This window comes from Fukomys damarensis, unplaced genomic scaffold (assembly GCF_012274545.1).
Source record: "Fukomys damarensis isolate Sample0158 unplaced genomic scaffold, DMR_v1.0_HiC HiC_scaffold_12, whole genome shotgun sequence".
Lineage (NCBI taxonomy): Eukaryota > Metazoa > Chordata > Mammalia > Rodentia > Bathyergidae > Fukomys > Fukomys damarensis.
The window spans coordinates 397,563-418,443 of NW_022900924.1; the positions used below are offsets into that span (position 1 = coordinate 397,563).

At 48.5% G+C, this 20,881-nt stretch overlaps 1 protein-coding gene across 4 annotated transcripts in view; it reads left to right on the top strand.

Moving 5' to 3' along the window:
- The window catches only part of Myo18b (myosin XVIIIB), a 278,729-nt gene that overhangs the window by 100,067 nt on the left and 157,781 nt on the right, over window positions 1–20,881 (top strand). For all 4 annotated transcript variants that reach the window (XM_033762282.1, XM_010603683.3, XM_010603687.2 and 1 more), the window contains exons 13-17: window positions 6,084–6,257; window positions 9,187–9,277; window positions 11,598–11,790; window positions 16,333–16,413; window positions 18,438–18,585. In XM_033762282.1, the coding sequence (XP_033618173.1) occupies window positions 6,084–6,257; window positions 9,187–9,277; window positions 11,598–11,790; window positions 16,333–16,413; window positions 18,438–18,585 (687 nt within the window). The remainder of the gene's footprint in view (window positions 1–6,083; window positions 6,258–9,186; window positions 9,278–11,597; window positions 11,791–16,332; window positions 16,414–18,437; window positions 18,586–20,881) is intronic.

A 20,881-nucleotide genomic window follows, 5' to 3' on the forward strand; every position in this document is an offset into this window, starting at 1 on the left:
GCAGTGGTCTCCAGAGCAACGCCTTCTCTTGCAGCAGCTCCGGCCTTTTCTGCTTCTCTCTGCCCTGCAGGTGGTCTCTGCCTTTGCAGGCCCCGGATTGTAAATCTCTGTGTGAGGAAATGGGAGGCAGATGTGCCAGCACTATAAATAAGTCACATAATGTTGAGTGATTCAGCAACAGCACAGCTATTGTTGGAAGGAGAAATAACTTGGTTATTAATAAATGCGGGAGGCCACAGTAATTGATAGCAGTTGAATTCATTGTGCACAGGGAAAATGGCTGAGCTGTTTCTCTCTGTGTGTCTCCCTGTCTCTCCCTGTCCTTTTGTCTCTGTCTTTATCTCTGTCTCAGTGTCTGTTGTCTCTCTCTTTCTCAGTGAGAATCAAGGGAAAACTTACCTTTGCAGGTGAATTTGAACATTGGAGGATCTAAAGCTCTGTTACACTCTCTCTCCCTCCCTGCCTCTCTCTGTCATGTCTCCCTTGTTCTTTATTCAAATCCCATCCTGCCTCTTTCTGACAGAGTGACCATGGCAGGTGACTCCGGTGAGGCAGTTTGTTCAGAGTCGCCTGGGCAGGTGGGGCTTTTTCAGACAAACCAGTATTTCCTACACTATTGTTTCATGGAACGTTAGCCTTTGGTCAAATAAGTCCTAACAGAACTTCTGTTCTTGGAGAGTCACAAGATATGCTTTAAAGGCTCCACAATGTCCTGTAGGTAAGAAGCGTGTGTCCCCAAGCCTTGACCAAATCAACATCACACAGGAACCATTTTTCCTAGTGCCTCCCATGAATATTCCATGAAATGATTGCCAGGAGATGCGCTCTGGGGAGATGCCACCTGTCCTGCTCCCCACCTTGCTGCCACCTGCAACTCCCTGACTTGGCCTGCACTTAATATCATGATGGCTGGAGCCCAGCCTCACCCCAGCCATGCAGGTGGCCTCTGAGGACCAGGCAGAGAAGCAGGGAGAGAGAGCAGTGTGCACGGAGCCTTCCCCTGGCCTGCATGACTGAGAGAAGACCGAGCCCCACCTTGTAAGTGTGGTGATGGCCGGGGCTTTGGCCTCTGCATCTCTCTTGGCCTTGGCACCTGAGCCAGGTGTGGATGCTCAGACAAGGGTTCAAGGGGCCAGTCCAGGAAGCATGGCAGGGTGGGGAACGAGAAAAGGAGAGAGGAAAGGAAGTCGGGGTCTGTGTGTTCACCCCCCATGGGTCCTACTTTCCAGCAGCAACCAGAGGAGTGGCTGGACACAGTGCGCACGTGCAGAAATGGTCCCTGCACTGAGCTTCTGGTCAGTCCAGGTGTGGCCTCCTTGCCTCCTGCCAGCTCTGCCTTTTCTCTCTGTTTCCATCTCTCTTTGCTGTTCCTTCTGTCTGTCTCACGTTGTTTTACCTCCTGTTGGATCTTGCCTCACCGTGGCTTGATGGACAGCCAGTGTCCAGACAGCTGTTTCCTGGGGGCCCGGGAGCTCCTGGATTTTCTTTCTCAAACTGTGGCAGAGCAGGGGAGGCGCGTGGCCAGGGTCGGCCATCAGCAGCAGCTGTCATTTGTTCAGTGATTCGTTCCTGCATTTGATCCCTCACTTTACAAAGGTTTATTGTGCCTTTTTGTGGTTGGCTGTCTTCGAAGGGCTAGGGATAAAGCTAGGACCAGTCAGGTCTCTGCTGTTACAGGGCAGGAGGGCAGAATAGCAGAGTGGCTGCTGCCCAGAACCCAGGAAGCCACTCTCAGGTAGACATCCTGACTCTGCCACTTACTTCCTGTAATGCTTTAGGAGGAAAAACCAACTCCATGTTGCAGTATATTCCCCGAATGCCTTATCTTGGAGGGTTTTATAAATTGGTGGGAAGAGCCATGGGAAGCCTTTATTTAGCACAGTGTCTGGCACGTTAGTCACACACAACACTCCCCTGAGAGCTTTGTGAGCAGAAGGACCAAACGTTCTCCAGGACACCCTGCTCCCTTGGACATTGGGGTCCCTGACCTGGGTGCTCCCCTGAGGTCTACTGTGAGGCCCCTGGCTTTAGAGTAGGTTGGTGGCAGATGCAGAATCAGCATGTGCCCTTCCTCCACCAGAGAGGACGTGGCCTCAGCTCAGAATCCCCACCTCCCAGGGCTCCACCCACCCCCCAGGATCCCTTGCACACAGTCTTTTCCTGCTGATGGGCAGATAATAATAACAAGGTATCCTGAAGCCACGTAACTGCCGTTCTACCAGGTCCTCACAACTCTGTGAAGCGGTCTTGGGGTTTTGTGATTCCATTTAGTAGATGAGTAGACTCAGTCCCAACCAGACTGTGCCTGGCTGAAAAAGTCTGACAGATGGGAATGTTGGTTCCATCATCAGGATCGTGCCCAGTTCTACTTCTCTGTGCCTTGGGTGGCATCTCTGGGTTTTTGGCATCCCTTGGGAACGCTTTGGCCACTGCCTTGCTTGAGCAAAGATAGAGGAATGTACAGGTGAGATTCTGTGGGGATCTGGAGCAGAGGATATTCAGTCATACCCCGCTCCTGAGTACTAACTCAGATACACGAGCAGGGTGCCCCTAATGTAGGCAGGATGCAGGGGCCTGCCTGCACCTCCTCTCAGAAACAGCAGTGGCCAATTCCCCTCTCCATCTCTCCCAGCTCATCAAGGTCAGGAAGGTCACAGTAGGTAGAGTGTGGGAGACGAGCAGCCACAGAGAGTGGTAGGACAGGAAACACCCGCCTAGAAAGTGACCTCCTACTTCATTTACTTCTGGTCTCCACCAGGAAGAGGGTGATCTCATTCAGTGGTAACAGCCTTCAAGTCCTCTCTCTAGTACTTGTTAATGACCCTTCTAAAACAGGGGACTTCAGGCTCACAAGTAACACATCTAATTAGAATCTAATGACATTTTGGTGTTTATACTATGGTTATTTCTGTTTTCAATTGTGACAGGTGATAATGGATTCTCATTTACGATAGTGCAATACTATCTTTTTGTACGATATATTTCCATAAAAGAGATAAGTAAATCCATTTAAAAGAAAATATGTCCAGGGTCATAAGGATGTGACAAATTTCCTAAAGATGTTATTTGAGGAGCTGATTTTGGTAAAAGAGTAGTTCTTCCATTTAGTACAGTCTGTGTCCTGGAGACTTCTCTGAGTCTGTTTTCTCCACTGTAAAGTGTAAATGGTAATAATGCTTTCTAAGACATTTGTGAAGATTTAATAATAATAACAACAAATATTTACAATAATCATGCATTCAAGTTTTTTCCACATGTCATACGTGGAAGTCTATCACACAGGCTCTCTGACACCAAAAGCCTTGAGCTAAATTTGGTGCCATGTTGAATAAAATGAAGGCAATAAAGTTTTACTATTTCATCACTGTCCTTATGGCCTCTGCCTCCTCCTCCTCCATCATCATCATCCTCTACTGGGGACCCCCTGAAACATTACCAGAAACCTCTGCAGTAGGCTCCAGTCTCCTACTCAGTATACAACTCAGGCCTGAGAATAAACCTAAGAGATAGAACTAAGAGACACAGAAAGTGGGGCACCTGGATGACGAGTACTGGTGAAACTGGCCAGTCCAAGCCATTGATTTTTATTAGTAATCACTTGGGGTAAAGACAAGCTATGTGCAAGGGCAGAACTATGTGTGAAAATGTGCAGTTGTGCGGTTTCTGTGGAAATTAAAGTAAGCAAAGCTTGCAAAAGACAAGTCAAAGCATTCTCAAATTAGGAACAGAATAGACAAAATATATGGTTGTAATTAGAACATTGCCCTTCTAGTTAAGAAGGTGTTAGTTATGGGAACAGAATTTGGGTGTGAGTTACTCTGACCTCACATGTAGGCTTTGGCCAGATTCTCTTGTATGAATAAGCCCATTGTGGGGTTAACTGTTTTGTTTTGGTACCAGGGATCAAACTCAGGATACTGTGCTTGTGAGGCAGGCCAGGCAAGAGGCAGACCAGGCACTGTGCCATTGAGCTAAATCCCCAGCCCCTGTGGGGTTCACTCAGTGCAGCCTGCACTGCGTACAGCCTGTTTCGGGCATAATAATAATAATAGTAATAATCCACCACCACTGTCGTCAGTCGGTGCTGTCATAGCACCCTCCCTTCTGTCGTCACCCCTATCATCACCACCATCTTTGTGGTCGACGACCTCGGTCACCACGATGATCACCTCACCACCACCGATTACCAGTGTTGTCCTCGTCATTACGACCGTTTCACCGCCACCACCACCACCGTCATCCACATCGATAGCGTCCTCGTCCGTTTCACCCCCGCCACCACGGTTGTCGTCGTCATCACACCGGCGCCGCCATCTTCTTCATCACTTCTGAAAGTGACAGCACTGTTTTCATTAGCCATGTTTCCTCTGAATCTCGGTTCATCAGCTCTGAAACGAGCACTGGAAACGAGGGTAAAGTGATGCCTCTGTGGTGATCAGTGCTGAGTCTCTGGCCTATGGGTGGACCCCAGGAAGCAACAGTTACTTGTGATGTCTTTAATGACAGAGGCTGTTGCTATCCTCCTTGAACAGCGTTGAGATAAAACACTTTTTCCAAGTTTCCAATTTTCCATAGGCCAGACTGTTTCCTCTAGATATTTTTTTAGAGAGTTGGTCCCTCTCTTCTTGGGTTGGACTATGAAATCTGTGGACAGTTATCATTTTTGTTTCAAAGGAGGAAACACACTTATGGGATGATAAGAGATGGGAGAGTATTTTTAAAGGTTAGTACTGTTGTTTTGTTTTAATAAATCATTTATTTTTATTTGGATTACAGAGTTAGGGCACAACCACTGTAGAAAGCTTGGAAAATACCAAATCTCCTTACTCGGTTGTTATTAATTAATATTTGGCTACACTTCTGTTTTTATAATTTTAACAACCGTTAGGAATGATTAAGTGTACCTCTGCACTGTGGTCTAGTCTTCCCATCTACTTTTCAGTTAACATTGAACCCTAAGTATTGTCCATGTTGCACAAGGTCTCTGCTGTTCATTTCACACGGCCTTGTGATGAATTCCCTATAGTGTGGCTCTCCGTTGTGCGACTGCAGCCGCTTCTAGTGGCCTTCCTCCCCCATTGTAACCTGGCCACGTGGCCTTCATGGTGTTTCTCTGGCATGCCGTGTTCACATCTGCCTCAGAGGTTCTGCATTGTCTCCTGTACTTCTAAAGTACTTTCCTGGTTCTCTTTTAAAAATGAGTGAATACTAGTCATACAGAAAGATGGGTTTAACTTTGGCGTATTTATACCGCATATGACATTCCTTGACCATTGCCCTCCCATTACCCTCTCCTGTTTTCCTCCCCACTCTTTCAATCCCCTTCCTCTTCTCTTTAGTTTCTCTTTTTAGAAAAGTCTTTAGTTTTGTTTCTAGATGGCTCATATGAGGGGAAGCATGATGTTTGGCTTTCTGAGCCTGGCTTATTTGACTTGACATCCTGATTTCCAGTTCCATCTGTTTCCCTGCACATGATGTGATTTCACTCTTCCTTCTAATATTCCGTCATGTATACCACATTTGCTTTACTCATTGTCTGTTGACAGCTACCCAAGCTGACTTCGTAGCTTAGCTGCTGTGAATTGTGTTCTGCCAGTATTGCTGTCGTGTGCAGAGTTTAATTCTTTTGACTTCCTTCTCATCTTTCCAGTCTAGTTCAGTGATCACAATGATCACACCTTTCTGGACCCTCTGGGACCACCTTAGTTAGATAACAACTCCCTCAGTCCAGTTTCTTCTCTCTCTGTGTGTGTGTGTATGTGTGTATGGGACTGCTATCGCCTAGAATTACCTTAGTTCTCTTTACCATATATTTTGCTCACGTGCTTGTTGTCTCACTCCTTCAGTAGACTGGAAGATGCATGAGGACAGTCACTTGGTCAGTCTTGCTCACCACCAGTTTCCCACTTAACAAAGTTCCAGTCACAGAGCAGGCCTGGCACTGCCTGGGAACTCTGCCTTGTCAGGTTCCCCCGTGAGGGTGGGGGGCCTGGAGGGCAGCAAGACCCTCGGAGGGGCACTTGGGTGTACACCCACCCATGCCTGGGTCTCAGCACCACATCTCTTCCTGATCCCTTATGCAGTGGGCCGGAAGCAGTTCATGCGGTTTGAGTGGGCAAACCGAGCAGCTGAGGTCCTGGGCTGTGAGTATGAGGAGCTGAATACAGCTACTTTCAAGCACCACCTACGACAGATCATCGAGCAAGTGACATCCGGGCCAAGCCGACGGGGCCTCAAGGATGAGGAGCCCAGCCCAGGTATCATGCTGTTGCCTCTCCTCTAGGCCTGCCTCTGGGAGCTGCGAGGGCTTCAGGTATCAGGCTGCAGCCTTTCTCTTGTCCATCCAGGGTTGACTGAAGACCTTCCCCTGCCTCTGTGCCAGGTGTGGGGAAGCCACAGCAGGAGTCTTGGTTGTGGCTGCTACTGCACAGTGCTCATAGTCATAGCTTTGCCCAGTGATCATAAGGGTGACTGGACCCTGGGAGGGAACCCTGCATGGGGCAGAGGGGACAGTTCCACAGGATGGAGGCCTTTCTACTGGAAAATACGGAAGTATTTTTTGAGTGCTTGCTTGGAAAGGAAACCTGAACTTTCTGTTTGAGGGACAGAAATGAGGTTGGTGTGGTTGGATCAGGTGAGGAGGGTGGCTGCAGGGGAGTCCGGAGGGCAGGTTGGGACCTGCTCACAGTTGGTGTATGGACCAGGGTGTGTGTCTCAGGCCTGATGAGAAGCCATAGAGGGGTTTGAGCAGGGACAGGGCATGGTTTTCCTTTTTCTTTATAAGGCTCAGCCTGGACAAAGGTTTTTTGACTGAGTGGGAGAAGAGACCCTACTGGGAGCCTAAAAAAGTTACTGAATGAGAGAGGGTCGTGTTAGATTAGGAATAAGGTGCGGGAGATGGGATGAAGGGATGATGGCTGGGTCTGATTTACAAATTGAGCTGAGATAGCACAAGCCCTCAGGATAAGAGCAGGACCAAGTATGGCTTCTGGGGCTCAGCCTGAGTGACTGGAGGAGTTGGGGGGGCTCCTAAGTGATTTGGTGTAAGGGGGATTGATTCTGAACCTCTGCAGCCAAATGCACTGGCTGCAGAGAGAGAAAGGGCAAAGGAACCTCTGGGAGCCCCTGGAGTCCTTTGAGAACTCTCTGAGAGTAGCTTTTATTGAGGCAGTGGAGTTTGGGATTAGGGAGTGGAATCAATTCTGAGCTGTGGTTTTTGGGGCATGTCTTAGAGCTCTCTTGGGTCCTCAGAGCTGTGTCCACCTTCCAGGAACTTCTGCTGGCTGGCTGAGGCACTAAGACCCTGTGGGCCTCTTACAGTTTCCTTTAGACCCATGCTCTCAAGTGAGCTGTGGTCTGCTTGCACCTTTTCTAATGTACGTGCACATACGCAGGTGTGCACAGCACACTTGTGTGTACACACAAGCACAGACACATACACAGAGCTCCTGGGCACTGATGTATAGTGCATGTGCACACACACACTCACTCAGGCACATGACACTAATGCAGAGACATATGACATAGTCTCAGAAACATGCACAGCACATGCTACCCACATGCACACACAGACACCACATGCATGGACATGGACACACGTGCCACACCCATGCATAGACACACAGATGGCTTTGTGAGAGTCTGAGTGAGCCTCTCCGGCCCAGGTCTCGGGTAGACATTAAACAGGCAGGGGACCCGCAGGCTTAGGAGAGATGTGGGGAGGCTGTGTGTTGCCTAGCAACAGCCTGGGGCGGAGTAAACGGAGGGATAGGAAGTGCTTTGGGGGCTGTACTGGGCTGTACTGGGCTGTACTGGGCTGCCTAGAATATACGAGCCGAAGGGTTTATCCAGGCACTAGTGCTTGTAGATTTGGAAGCTGGGTTTCTAATTCTGTGGATGAAACTCAGACTCGAAGATGAGGACGTCTTTGTGACCAGACCCTGCCGTTCCCTACTCTGCTTTATTTCATACAGCCAGCCGAGGCCGACGACTTTAATGGAATGCACACAAGCACATACATGTAATGCAGATCACAACCAAAGTAGAGTTGTGTAAGCTTTTCTAGTCCCCCTAACATCGTAGTTGGGCACTTTCCCAAATGTCTCTATCTTCTCCTCACCCGACTAGGAGTGTCTCTTTGCACAAGTGAGCTATGAACAGTCTTACGCATTTGCTACTGTGGGGCATTGACATTTCAAAAAAGTGATCCTGCCAACTTAACCAACAGTTGGAAGAACAGTTGGAAGAAACCTTGTTTCTCAGACTGTTTCATTACACTGAGAGACAAAGAGTAAAATTATAAGCCCCAGTAGATGAATAAATTATAGCTTCTGATATAAAATTGTCAAATTTCCTTCTGGAAAATGAGAACAGCAAACATTTACTATATTCTTACTACATGCTAGACACTGGGGATTTAAACAGCAAAAAACTCAAGGACTGTTCCTAACTTTAGGGCACTCCTAGCCACATGGGGGAGACACAGGTTAATAAAATAATCACACAAGTGAATAGTTGGCTACAGTTGATTGTAAAACAAAAAAAAGCAAGTTGGGAATTGGTCTAATGATGGTGGTGATCATCATGGAAGGCTTCCCTGAGGAGGTGACTGTATTAGCTCTCCACTACTGTAACAAAATACTGAGCTAACCCAATTTAGAAAGAAAAAAGGCTTATTTTGGCTCATGGTTTCAGAGATTTTAGTTCTTGGTTGCTTGGCCCTGTTGCTTTTGGGTCTGGGGCAAGGCAGTATTTCTTGCGGGGAGCACATGGCAGAGGAAGCTGCTCACCTCATGGTAGTCGGGAATGAGGCAGGAGAGGAAGCCTTCTTACACGAGAGACTAGGATCCCACTGGCCCCTTCAAGGTCTGGAGACCTCCTGCTGTACCCCACTTCTTAAAGGTCGCCCCACCTCCCAGTAGTGCCCTGGTCTAGGGAGGGACCAAACCTTTAATGCATGGGCCTTTGGGGGACATTACGGATCCACACTGTAGCAGTGACCTTAGGTACAGGTTATATGACAAGACACTGGACTTTGTCCTAAGAAGGTGGACGTATTACCTCAGCAAGGGAGGGATACGGCTGGGAAAGGGACGTTTTTGCCATCAAGCCACCCGTACTGCTTTGTAGTTATATTCTGGACCCTGTGACCACAGGATCCTGACCTTGCCTCTTGCCCATCTTCAGGTTTCAAGATGACAGGCACGGACTGCGTGGAGGGCATGGCCTCAGGCCTGTACCAGGAGCTCTTTGCAGCTGTGGTCTCACTCATCAATAGGTAACCGTGGCCTTCTGTCCCACACAGAGTAGGTCTCTTGCAATGGAGCAGTTTTTCAGTGTGGTATTTTTTCCCTTTTGCCAAGGAGCACTGTTTTTTATTTTATGAAAAAATAAAACAAAATTTAATAACAAGAGAATAACAATAGTTAGTACCCTGCATATCATTATCTTTTTTTCTTTTTTCTTTTTGTACTGGGGATTGAACTTAGGGCTTTGAGCTTTTGAGGCAGGCCGTGGCACCCCTGAGCTAAATCCCCAGCCCTCTATCATTACCTTCAAAGTAATCATTGAGAATACAAGACGTAAATCACAGAGTGGTATTTTTAAAACAGGCGAGAGGGTTGTTAATGAGTGGTGCTGGGTTTAAATTCCTCCATGGCTGCCCACTCACTGGCTGTGTGACTTGAGTGACTCCGTTCACTTCTCTGACCTCCCTTTACACACCGGTGAAACAGCTCTATTCCCAACAGTTGATGTGAGGGTTTAAAAAACGATAATGAACTGGAGTGACTCTCTAATAGTGACAGTAAAAATACTAGTAATAAAACCTGATGACTTTTAGTGTCTTCCAAAGACTGGGGATACCTCTCATGGTCTAATCTTCCTCCTATCATGTAGTCTCACGTCAGCCCATTGCACAGATGAGGAGATGAGGCAGGGAGGCTGGAGCCAGCAGAAGCTGTCCCCTTACGTCTCGCCTTTGAGTCTCTCTATCTACCCAGTTGTTCTCATCATTTACTTGCTTCATTTTTCTTGCTGGGGACAGGGAACAAGCAGAGTATGATTTCGGGGTGACTGTGCCTACGAGGTGCACCTGCCAGGCTGCAGGCACCTGCGGCCTCAGTTTGCATCTTCTTAGTTCATCTTGGGAAACCCTTGAAGTTGTTCCAGTAGGGCCACTGAGGGAGCAGGAAGCATGCTTAGGCTTCTGGAACCCTGTTAAAGGATGAGGCTGGCACACAGCCATAGAGAGCTGGGGTCTCCAAGTTGGTGCCCCTTGGTCTGTTGCTGGCAGAGAAATCGCCATCAGAGACTGCAGGTGCATTATCCGGAAGCGGAGGGGATCACGTGTGCAAGGGTGGAAGGTGCGCTCAGGTACAGAGCCCTGTTAGCTTGCAGGGGCAGCCTCTCCACAGGTGGGGTTCTCGGGCCACATCTGTGAGATGGACGTGGTGTCAGTAACAAGCCCTCGTTTGTGAATCTCTATTAGGCACCTGGCTTCCCGGGTCATCTCTGTCTTCACACTCTATTATACGGGGACCTCAGCAGGAAGAACAGGACCAGGGTTCACATCTAGGCTTCCCCCAGGCTGTGAGCTGATCATGCTAATGATGATCATGCAAGTGACATTTCCTGAGCACTGAGCACATGGCAGACTTCACATTCACAGTGGTGGATGCGTTATCCAGTGTCCTCCCAGGGGCCGTCATAGCTGGTCTCCATCATTAATCCTTTTTTTTTTTTTAGTATAGGGATTGAAGCCAGGGCCTTCTCACTGAGCTACATGTCTCAACCTTTAAAGATTTTTACGTGAGACAGCGTCACTAAGTTGCTAAGTTGTCCGCACTAGTGCTGGCCATGAACTTGCAGTCTTCTTGCCTTGGTCTCCTACGGTGCTGGGATTACAAGCTTTTGCCACCACACCTCTTCGTCACTAGCCCTTTCATGGCCGAGGCTCAGAGAGGTTGTGAGCCTCTCCAGAGACACACAGCCCACGGCCCACATGAGACTGACACTCACATCTCCTAACGTGTGCTTTTTCATGGGCGTAGACCCTGCTCTGTCCACCCAAACAGATTCATCAGGAGAACTGTAGGAAGTGATAGCTTGAAAGAACTTTGTAGATGGGTTCCCTGAACAAAATGATCTTCCCGCTTGAGTGTGCCGCTGCAGAAAGCAAGTGAAGCTCAAGCTGTCACTCTGGAGCCAGTTTTCCAGGTTACTATAAGCTGATCATTTCTCCATTCCTCTGGGTCTGCTAGAGAAGTCCTATTTCCTGAGAGCTTTCTGTGTCTACAAGGGGTTCTTTTAACATGTCACCTCCTTTAGTCCTTACTGAAATCTGTGAGATCAGCCTACTCACTTCCATCCTTGTTTAACCGTTGGGGAAACCCATGCTCAGAGAGGTTAAGTAACTTGCCCAAGGTCACACAGCTTGTCTGCAGTGAGGTTGGTTTTAAAACTGTATCTGCTGGATTTCCAAACCCACCTAGCACCCTGCTTAACTTGGTCCAACTCTGCTGTGGGGAGAGGAGAGTCTTGATCCAGTGGGCTCTCAGATTCCGGGTCGTATTGGGGCCTCTCTGTCCTCTCCCTAGATCCTTCTCCTCCCAGCATCTCTCCACGGCCTCCATCCTGGTTGTAGACTCTCCAGGCTTTCAGAACCCCCGGCACCAGGGCAAGGACCGGGCGGCCACCTTCGAGGAGCTGTGCCGTAATTACGTCCATGAGCGCCTCCAGCTGCTTTTCTATCAGCGCACGTTCGTCTCTGTGCTGGATCGATACCAAGAGGTACGTCTAGGCTGTAGTCGGACCTTCGCCGGGGCGTGGAGGCAGAAATGCTAAGCCCTCCCTCAGCAGCCCACAACTTTGCTGTGCCGTGCACCACAGAGCAGTCCTATTTCCTGTGTGGCTCTCCTGGCCTCTGTTGTTTCGCCTCTGTCCACGGCCCAGTTTCCACCCACTGCCCTCTGCCCCCCCAAGGCCAGGATCCCCAGGACTCCTAGACTTTCCCAACTCTTGTTCTCATGGCGGCCCCTTTTGGGATGACCTCCTTCTCATCTGCCACCATACCGAGGCCCAGATCCTCTCTGTGTGGGAGGCCCTCACTGTGCTGTGGTGGGGTGCAGACGGCAGCCTGTAGCCCCGTGTGCAGCACATGGTGACAATCTCTAGCAGTCACAGGCACATGCGCCCAATGACCAGCAGTCCCCTTCTTGGGACACACATGTGAGGCAGGACACATCTAGGTCTATGTACAAACATGCTTCTTTCAACCTTTCTCTCATTTAAAAATTTGTTCAAATATTTACACGTCCTAACCCAATTTGTGCTGCTTTGACCAAAAATACTTGAGATCAGCTGCTGTATGAAGAACAGAAATGTGTCTCCTCCCTTCTGGAGGCTCAGAAGTCCAAGGTTAAGGTGCCGGAAGGTGTTCTGTCTGATGAAGCCGTTCTCTGCCTCAAGGATGGCATCTCAGGGCTGCCTCCAGGGCAGTGTCTGTCCTGGGAGGTGGAGGGCAAGAAAGCCAAATGCTGAGTGCAGCCTGCTTTGTAAGGGCCGTAAGCCCTCGTGGCCCAATCACGTTGGGAAGGCCGCACCTCTTTACGTCACCACGTGCAGATTCCGCACCTGTACTTTGGAGTGGACACAGTCAAGCCACAGCAACACGGGAAGGTGTATAAACCCAAAGTGTGCGGCTTAGTGAATTTGTCCAAATGAACATCAGCCAGATGATAATGAGGACCTTGGTAGGACCCCAATTCCCCGAGCCACATCTCCTCCATTTTTTTAAGGTGATCACTTTGACTACAATAATTGTTAATGGAAAAATATTAGAAATGCCCATATTGTCATTCATGCGTAGCATAATGAATATTGAAATTACAGTAATTTCTCTGGTTGGACCCCATGTAGCAGTCAAAAAAATCATTGACACCGATAGACCTCTAGCAAATAATGTTAATGGCATCTGATCTTACCAGTTACTTACTGGCTTGTGTGGCCTGAGGAAAGTCACTCCCTCCTTCTGACCCTTCATTTCTTTACATGGAAAATAGAAATAATAATACGCCTGTATCACGTACCATTTTCCATAGTAAGGCTGCACAAGCTGTCCCCAAATATAGTGGCTTTAAGAAACTCTTTGGTTGTTGCTCACAAGTCTTTGGGAAGGCTGGGTCAGCTCTTGAGTCTGTAGCCAGGTGTAAGTTGGGAAGGTGACTCTGTTGACCCCTGCTGGGATGTTTACTGTATTTGGAGGTCCTCCGGCAGTGACTTTAGAGCCTATCCATGCTCCCTGATGCCTCAGTCTCCAGCAAGCCCAGGTGAGTTTCAGGTGCCAGACAGAGTTCCAGGACCATCAGCAGAAGCGTGCAGAGCACCTTGAGGCCTTGATCTGGAGCTGACATGGGTCACTTCTGTAGATCTTGACTGGTCAGGCTAAGTCCAAGGCTGAGCCCTGAGTCAAGGAGGAAGGAAACTGGCTCTACTTTCTTAATAGCAAAGCTGCAGTAGGATGCTCCTTGAGGCCATACTCTTAAGTGAAATTAATAGGACACACGTGTAAATACTGAATAGTTTCTCCGATGTGAGAAACTAAAAGTGTAAATAAGGATCATGATGTATAATTGATATTGTGTAATAAGAAAAAGGTCTAAAGGTGTAGGACAAGTAGGAGGGGTAAGGGAAAGGTAAGAAGGGAAAAGAAAAAAAAATAAGAGAAAAGGAAAAGAAAATGGAAACAAAGTCTTTGTAAATAGGGAAAGGTGGAAAGGGTGAAGGGAGGCCAGGGGAATGGGGAAAAAATAAGAACCAAGTTACATTATGTAAAGGTGCAAGATCCCGATGATGCACGTCACTGTATTGGACACCTAAAATACACTAATAAAGAAAAAGAAAAAGAAGAGTTTCAGTGTCAGTCTGTAAAGAGCATTGGTACAGGGATATAATGTAGAAAGCTAAGTTGTAAAAGTAACTTTACCACATTCCTTAAAGTAGCTGTTTTGAGCACTGGATGAAGCAGGATGGAGGGTGCCTAGGCAGTGATAGAATTCAATGTAAAGTAGCCTCTGTCAGTTTTTCTGTAATGTTTCACTTATTATCAAAATAAAGCAGGATTTTGAAAAGCTACAAAGTTGATATGAATAAAAAGAAACAGAAAGGAAAGTTTCCCTCAGGCCCATGACCCAGAGGCAACCGTTGTTACTTCTCTCTGTACTTGACACCAATCATTTTTCCAGGTACTGCCTTCTGTATGGATTTCCTATCCTCTGTACACATGATTTTGTTGTCTGCTATTTTTTTCATGGCCTTCAATTATATTTCCCTGCTCCATTTGTGAATTTATGAATTTAGTGAACATGCATTTCAGTGGTTCTATCTGATATCTGATTCTGTAGTGAGTCTTTTGCTGACCTCTGGCTGAATTCCAAGTTTAAGATGCAAACAACACTGTGAGGTACACAGCATTGTGGGATATTTCTTGTTACATTTGCCATCTTTTTTTTTGGTACCAGGGATCGAACTTGGAGCCTTGAGCTTACAAGGAAGGCAGTGGAACCGCTGAGGCTAAATCCCCGGCCCATTCTTGTTACATTTAATGGCAGCTATTACCCACCTTTCTGCTTGTTCCTTCCAACACTGGGCACTCAGCCTAGGATTTATTAGGTGCTCTGTAAAAAGTTGTAAAAGTTTGCAGCGAATTATCGGTTTCCTTTTAAATTAGCACGTATTAATTATATCGAACAAGGAGTTTCCTTGTGAATTTTCATACACATGTGGGACATACTTTGATCCTATCCTCCCTCCCGATGACCCTACCATTCCCTCCCCTCCGTTGAATTACTAGTTTCCGATGAAGCTCTTTCACGATTGCTGATGATCCCACATGATGAGCAATGCAGGATCGTACTGGAATGTTGATCTGCAGTGCTTCTTCTCACATGAAGGCTGAGAGGGAGTGAAAACAAAATCAGCTCAGAGTGACAAACGATGCACATAGAGATTTCCCCAAGGAAGACATGTAGTGGTCACTAAAGATGTGAAACGATGCTTGACGTCACCAGTCACGAGGGCAGTTCTTTTAAAAAGAGCCACAGGGAGATGCCACCTCATGCCCATCAGGATGGCCACTTCACAACAAAACACACGCGTGCGCACATACACACACGTGCTCCAAAAGCCTCGGCTGTTCAAGACATGGGATAGTGGGAAGCCCTACCCACGGCTGTTGAGAATGAAAACCAGCGCAGCCATTGCATGGAGCAGTAGGGGAGTTCCTCAGAGAGTTAAACACAGAGTTACCGATCTAGCAATCCGCTTCTGGGTATGTATCTAAAATAACTGTGAGGAGTGTCTCGAAGAGGTACCTGCACACCCCTGTTCGTAGCAGCACTACTGTCATTAGCTGAGAGGCGAGTGTAATCCACATCCGTCGGCAGATAACCACGTAAGGCAAATGCAGCACATACATTCGGTGGACTGTTGTTAAGTCTGCAGGAAGGCAGTTCTGACCCCCGCAGCATGGAAAAATCTTAGGAGATAGAAGCCAGTCACCACAGGGCAAATCCGGTACGTGTGAGATACTCAGAGCAGTCACATTCACAGAGACAGGAAGTACAAACGTTACCAGGATTGGGATGTTGTAGGGGAAGAATGAAGGAATTGTTCAATGGCCAGAGTTTTGATTTCACAAGAGGAAAAGTTCATTGCACGCTGTATGCACGTATTAAAATATCACGCTGCGCCTCATTCGTATACACAATTCATGCACTTTCAGTTTTAAAAATCTGTGGCGACGGATAGCGGGAAAGGTTGCATGCACTGTGAATGCACTCATCACCTGCAGCCCAAACATCTAGAAATGACTAAGGTGGCAAAATTAATGTCATACATACTTCACTACAAATTCAAAACGTAATTTTTAAAAGAAATGCCGAAAAGTTGCATTAGCTTTACCCTTGCTGGGGAAAAGAAGTACTTAACACCTGCAACTTAAAGGAGGAGAGGCTTATTTAATGGTTCACGCCTTCAGAGGTTTCATCCCGCAGTTGGTGGGCACCAGGGCAGAAACATCATGGCAGACAGGAAATGAAGAAGTGCGGAAGAAGCTAAGAGGAAGGAGCCAGAGCAGATGCAGTGCCCAGAATCCTGTCCTCGGGACCCACCCGGACATACTCAGAAGTGTTCTTCACTGATCTCCTAGACATCTCTCAGGCCAATAAAACTGACGATTGATGAAAGTCCTCATTTCCTTTTCTACCCCAGATGTTTTCCGCCTGACCCAGCTCACTGAAGGAGCTAACTTTTGCACTCTGTGATTTGTTTTAGGAAGGTATTCCTGTGCACTGGGACCTCCCAGAGTCCTCCCCGGGGACTACAGTGGCTGTTGTGGATCAGAATCCCTCCCAGGTAACAAGGGACTCGGGGCCAATTTTCCCAGATGTGACATTTTCAATAAAATATTGGAAGATATGAGTCTTTAAACTACCAAATTCTTCATACTGTCTGTACCTGGACACCACCCCCATGGTTTGTTAGAGATGCACATTTGGACCCCCTTTCCCCTCCCTGGGTCCTGCATTGATTGATCTGGAGTAGAAATGAACTTGGGGTGAGAATCACGACTCAGCTTTATCTCTGAGTCCCAGTCTTAGAAAGCACTCATTGGGGGCCCGGGGTCTGAGCTGAAGTACCTCAGGATCCTCCAGATGTTCTGTCGTGGGAAGATGCTGGCTTGGCAAAGACAGGGAGCCCTGGGCAGTGGTGGGGAGGGATGGCCCTTGGGGACAGATGCCATTGTGTTTTTGTTTGTTTGTTTGTTTTGTGGAATGCCAAAGTCTTTACCTCACTCTTCTCATTCCTAGAATGACCTTGGCTTAACCTCCTCTTAGACCCTTTCCCTTGACTTTTATTATTTTATTATTTGTAATTTATCATTTTTCACACTTTGGTGAGAAAATGCTTGGGCTCTGGAACCTGCCAGGTGTGGGTCCACTCTTGGGGACCTCAGGCACTTTCCTTTACCTCTCGAGCCTCCATTGGTCTCATCTCTAAGATGGGAGTGATGCTTGTCCCCGGGTGATGCCTGTCAGTGAGATGCTGTCCGCGCAACCCCTGGCACGGGTTGTGGCACACAGCCATGTCCCACAATTGGCCCTTCCCCTGCCACTGGACACCACAGGTCGCCCTTCTCATCCCTTGTCTCCCACTAACCGGAGTTGATCTCCAGGCCTCCTGCTGGCACACCATGAGCTGTATCTGTCCTTGTAAAGCCCTTTCCTTCACAAGCCCGGGTGTCTGCCATGCTGTGCCTCTTGCTGGGAGCTCTCTGGCTCATCCCCTCCATGGATGGTGAACCTATGCCCGGCCCAAAGAAACCACTCAGCACTGCTAGTTGGGAAGGGTTGTGTAGTCCCCAAGGCCACTGGGCTGTGCTTTCTAGTGGCTGGTTTGTCCAGCTGTCCATCTCAGCCCTAACATAGAAGGCCAAGGTTCAGGCCTAGGACGCCTGGAATCCAGTTGCAGTTCTGCATCGGGAATCACTGTGTAACCCTGGATGTGTCCCTTGCCTTGTATGGAGCTCTGATGGGGTGCGGGGGACACAACATTCCCAGCTACTGCCCTGGTGTGAACAGGACTGTCCCCGTCTTAGCTCAGAAAGCTGCATATATTGGCCCCCGTGGGTCCTGGGCACACTGGAGTGGTGGTCACTGTCCACATCCCATTTCCTCCATCACCACTCAGTGCTCTTTGTGGTCGAGCCACTTCTTTGTGGGCCTTCACATAAGCCCTTGAAACTCCCCAGGCCTCTCTCAGTTTCCCATAAGCAAAATTATAGAGTTGCTTGGGTGGATGCTGAAGATAGTGCCTAGATTTAAAATTCCACGTCTGTGCTATTGAATCAAGTTCACTTTCTCTTCCAAAATGTTCTTTGAGTGCTGATTTTATTTTTAAATTCATTCTCCAAGATTTTAGTTTGGAAAAATACAGAGAGTTCTAAGAGGAAGGGACAAGGAGGGAATCAATCTTTTCATGTTTTGAAATACACAAATAGACCAGCTATCTGTGTGTATCTAGACAGATGCAATTTACAGAAGGCTTTTCCTCACTAAATCCTTACTGTGGCCCTCTGAGGAAGGTATTTCTGCTCTCCATTTTGCATAGGCAGAAATGGGGCTCAGAGAGGTCAAGTAAGTTGCCCAAGGCCACACAGGAATTAAAGACAGAGGCAGGATTCAGATCCCTTGCAGCAGAGAGGAGGTCGTTACAGTTTTGTGGCTTCAACCCTGAGTGCGTGGGGGTGAGTGGGAGCGTAAGTCTAGGCTAACTGTGGTAGCTCCTTTCCTGCCTCATTTCTGGCTGGTGGGAAGAAAGCCCACAGCTGGCCTCTGTTGGGATCAGGGCTCCTCAGTGTCTCCTGGGTCTCCCACCAGGTCCACTTACCCACTGGAGGAGATACTGAGGACGCCAGGGGCCTTTTCTGGGTCTTGGATGAGGAGGTCCGGGTGGAGGGCTCCCATGACAGCACGGTGCTCGAGCGTCTGCGTGCAGCCTTTGAGAAGAACGGAGCTGGGGCCAAAGGTAAGGGGACAAGACGGAGGGGGAGGTGGCTGGGTCCAGCCTAGTGTTGGAATCTGTCCATGTCAGGTAGGAGAGGCCTAACAAGGCCCGCACAGAGACTGGGAGTACAGAAACGTCTGTGTGTGTACCTGTGTACCCTTTCACTCATTTGTGTGTTCATCCATTCATGTATGTAACAAACACCTTTGCAGCTACTGTGAGCTGGGTCCTGTTCTATAAAGCAGTGATCTGGCCCGACAGGGCGCCTATCCTTGCGGGGCACAGACAAAGGGCAGTCTCTTGGGCAAGCACTTACTAGGGCTGGGAGGCAGAGCTTGGAATCTGAATCTGTGCATCAGGCAGATCTGATTTCTCTGGTAGCGGAGAGGACACCCCTGCACACACATCTAATGGTGTGCAGGAAGCACAGCGCAAGACAGGATGGTGGTGTTACCTGGGATGTGATGGCGGGAGCCCTCGCGGGACGTGCACACTCTTAACCCTGGAGCAGTGACAGTGACCGTCTCAGAGCTTTCAACGATACCAACATCTCACTGTGGCACCCGTGCCATAGGTTCATCCCCGCTGCCCTGGGGCAGTGAGAAGCCAGAAAGGCTTTAGGCCGTGGGAGGTACAGTCAGATTCATGTTCTGGAAGGTTGACCCAGGCTGCAGCGTGAAGGCACGGCGGGAAGGTGGCTGATCAGGTGCAGGAGAAGCTGGCTTGCCCCAGGGAAGTGTGCAGAGTCTGCAGGTGTTTGGCAGGTAAAGTCCACGCATGGCGTTTGGTGATGGGTAGGGAAAACAAAGGGAGATTGAGACATCCAGCTGGGACAGTGAGGTCATGGGATTTGATATCCGTCAGCCCAGGTTCAAGTCCCCGTTTCCTACTTTCTCCTGTGTGATGCTGAGCAACTCCTGTAGTCTTAGCTGATAGGAAGGGAGTCGGCCTAGCTCCTCTTTCTCTAGAATTCCTGCTGCAGTGATCGGGTGAGTCATGTGTATGTAGAGCTCTGTCATTGGCTACATGTTGTTGCAAGGTTATAGGAGAGGACAGGGTGTTGATGGTGACAAGGAGTATTCCTCTGTCATGTGAGGGGTTAAAGGAATACTGCGTACACTCCAGGCAGGGTGGCATACTCAGAGCTGCAGCTGTATGGTCTAGTAGGATTCTTTTGCAGGTCTGGAGGTAGACAGTCTTATTGCCAAGTGGAGGAAACAGATCTCCAGAGAAGTGGAGATGCTTGTCCAAGGTCAAGCCAGAGGAGGCGTGTCGGAAGGCAGATTCCAGACCAGGCTTGTCCGGATTAACTTGTGATCCCCACACCACCAGGCATTCTGGAAAGCAAATGTGCTTTCAGACCTTATCAGTCCCAACTGGCTTCGGGGACCAGGACAAATGTGGGCTCATTCATTCATGGGCTTATTCAGCTAATATGCATGGGGCACCTATTGTGAGCAGCTGCTGTCCTTGCCTGGGAGATACATCAGTGATCACAACAGTGATCTAGGCAGGTCAATCTGTATGAAGGAGACAGAGGACCATAATTTTGGTTTAGGCCACTGAGGGACAGCAGAAAAGATGACTAAGACTCAGTCCTGGGACATTTTAGTGTCAGGGAGTCAGGGACAAGGCCACCAGCCAAGACAGGAGCTTGAGGAAGAAGGGCACGGCAGGCAGGATGGAGGCCGGTGGGTGTACCGTATTCACCACGTTCTAGCATGAGGGGCTTCCTTACCTGCTTCCAGTCCCGGGGCCTCCCTGACGACCTCGGGCACAACCTTAGCCTCCTCTCATCTGCACTGTCGTCTCCCTCCCCTGCTTTCCTCTTCTCCGCTGAAGTGGCTACCATTAGACATCCACACCTGCTCGCCAGCCGTCTTCCCTCGGGAATGCCAGCTCCATAAGGATATGTTAGATGGAGATGGTTACCTCTGCTGAGCAGCACCTGGAACACCCCGAGCCTGAGAAAGTGCCCAAGGAGTACTTGATCTAGAAGAGATAAACGTGAAAACTCAGTGACCCAGGATCAAATGAAATGGAATTCCCAAATGGAATACTGTCTAGATTCTAACTTTTATGCAAGAGACAGAAAGCAGGTTGGCAACAGAAGGCGTCTTGTAGGGTGTGGCTGGGACAGAAAGGGATTCAGCTACGTTTGTGGCCCCTGTCCCTTTTCCATGAAGCACCCAAGAAGGATGTTATAAGGTTCTATGTTTCCGGAGAGATTCTGCTACATCCCTTGTCTCAAACTAACACAGACATATTAACTCAGATATTTTGCTAAAAAAAGTTATTTCCCTCCAAAGCTTTCTGA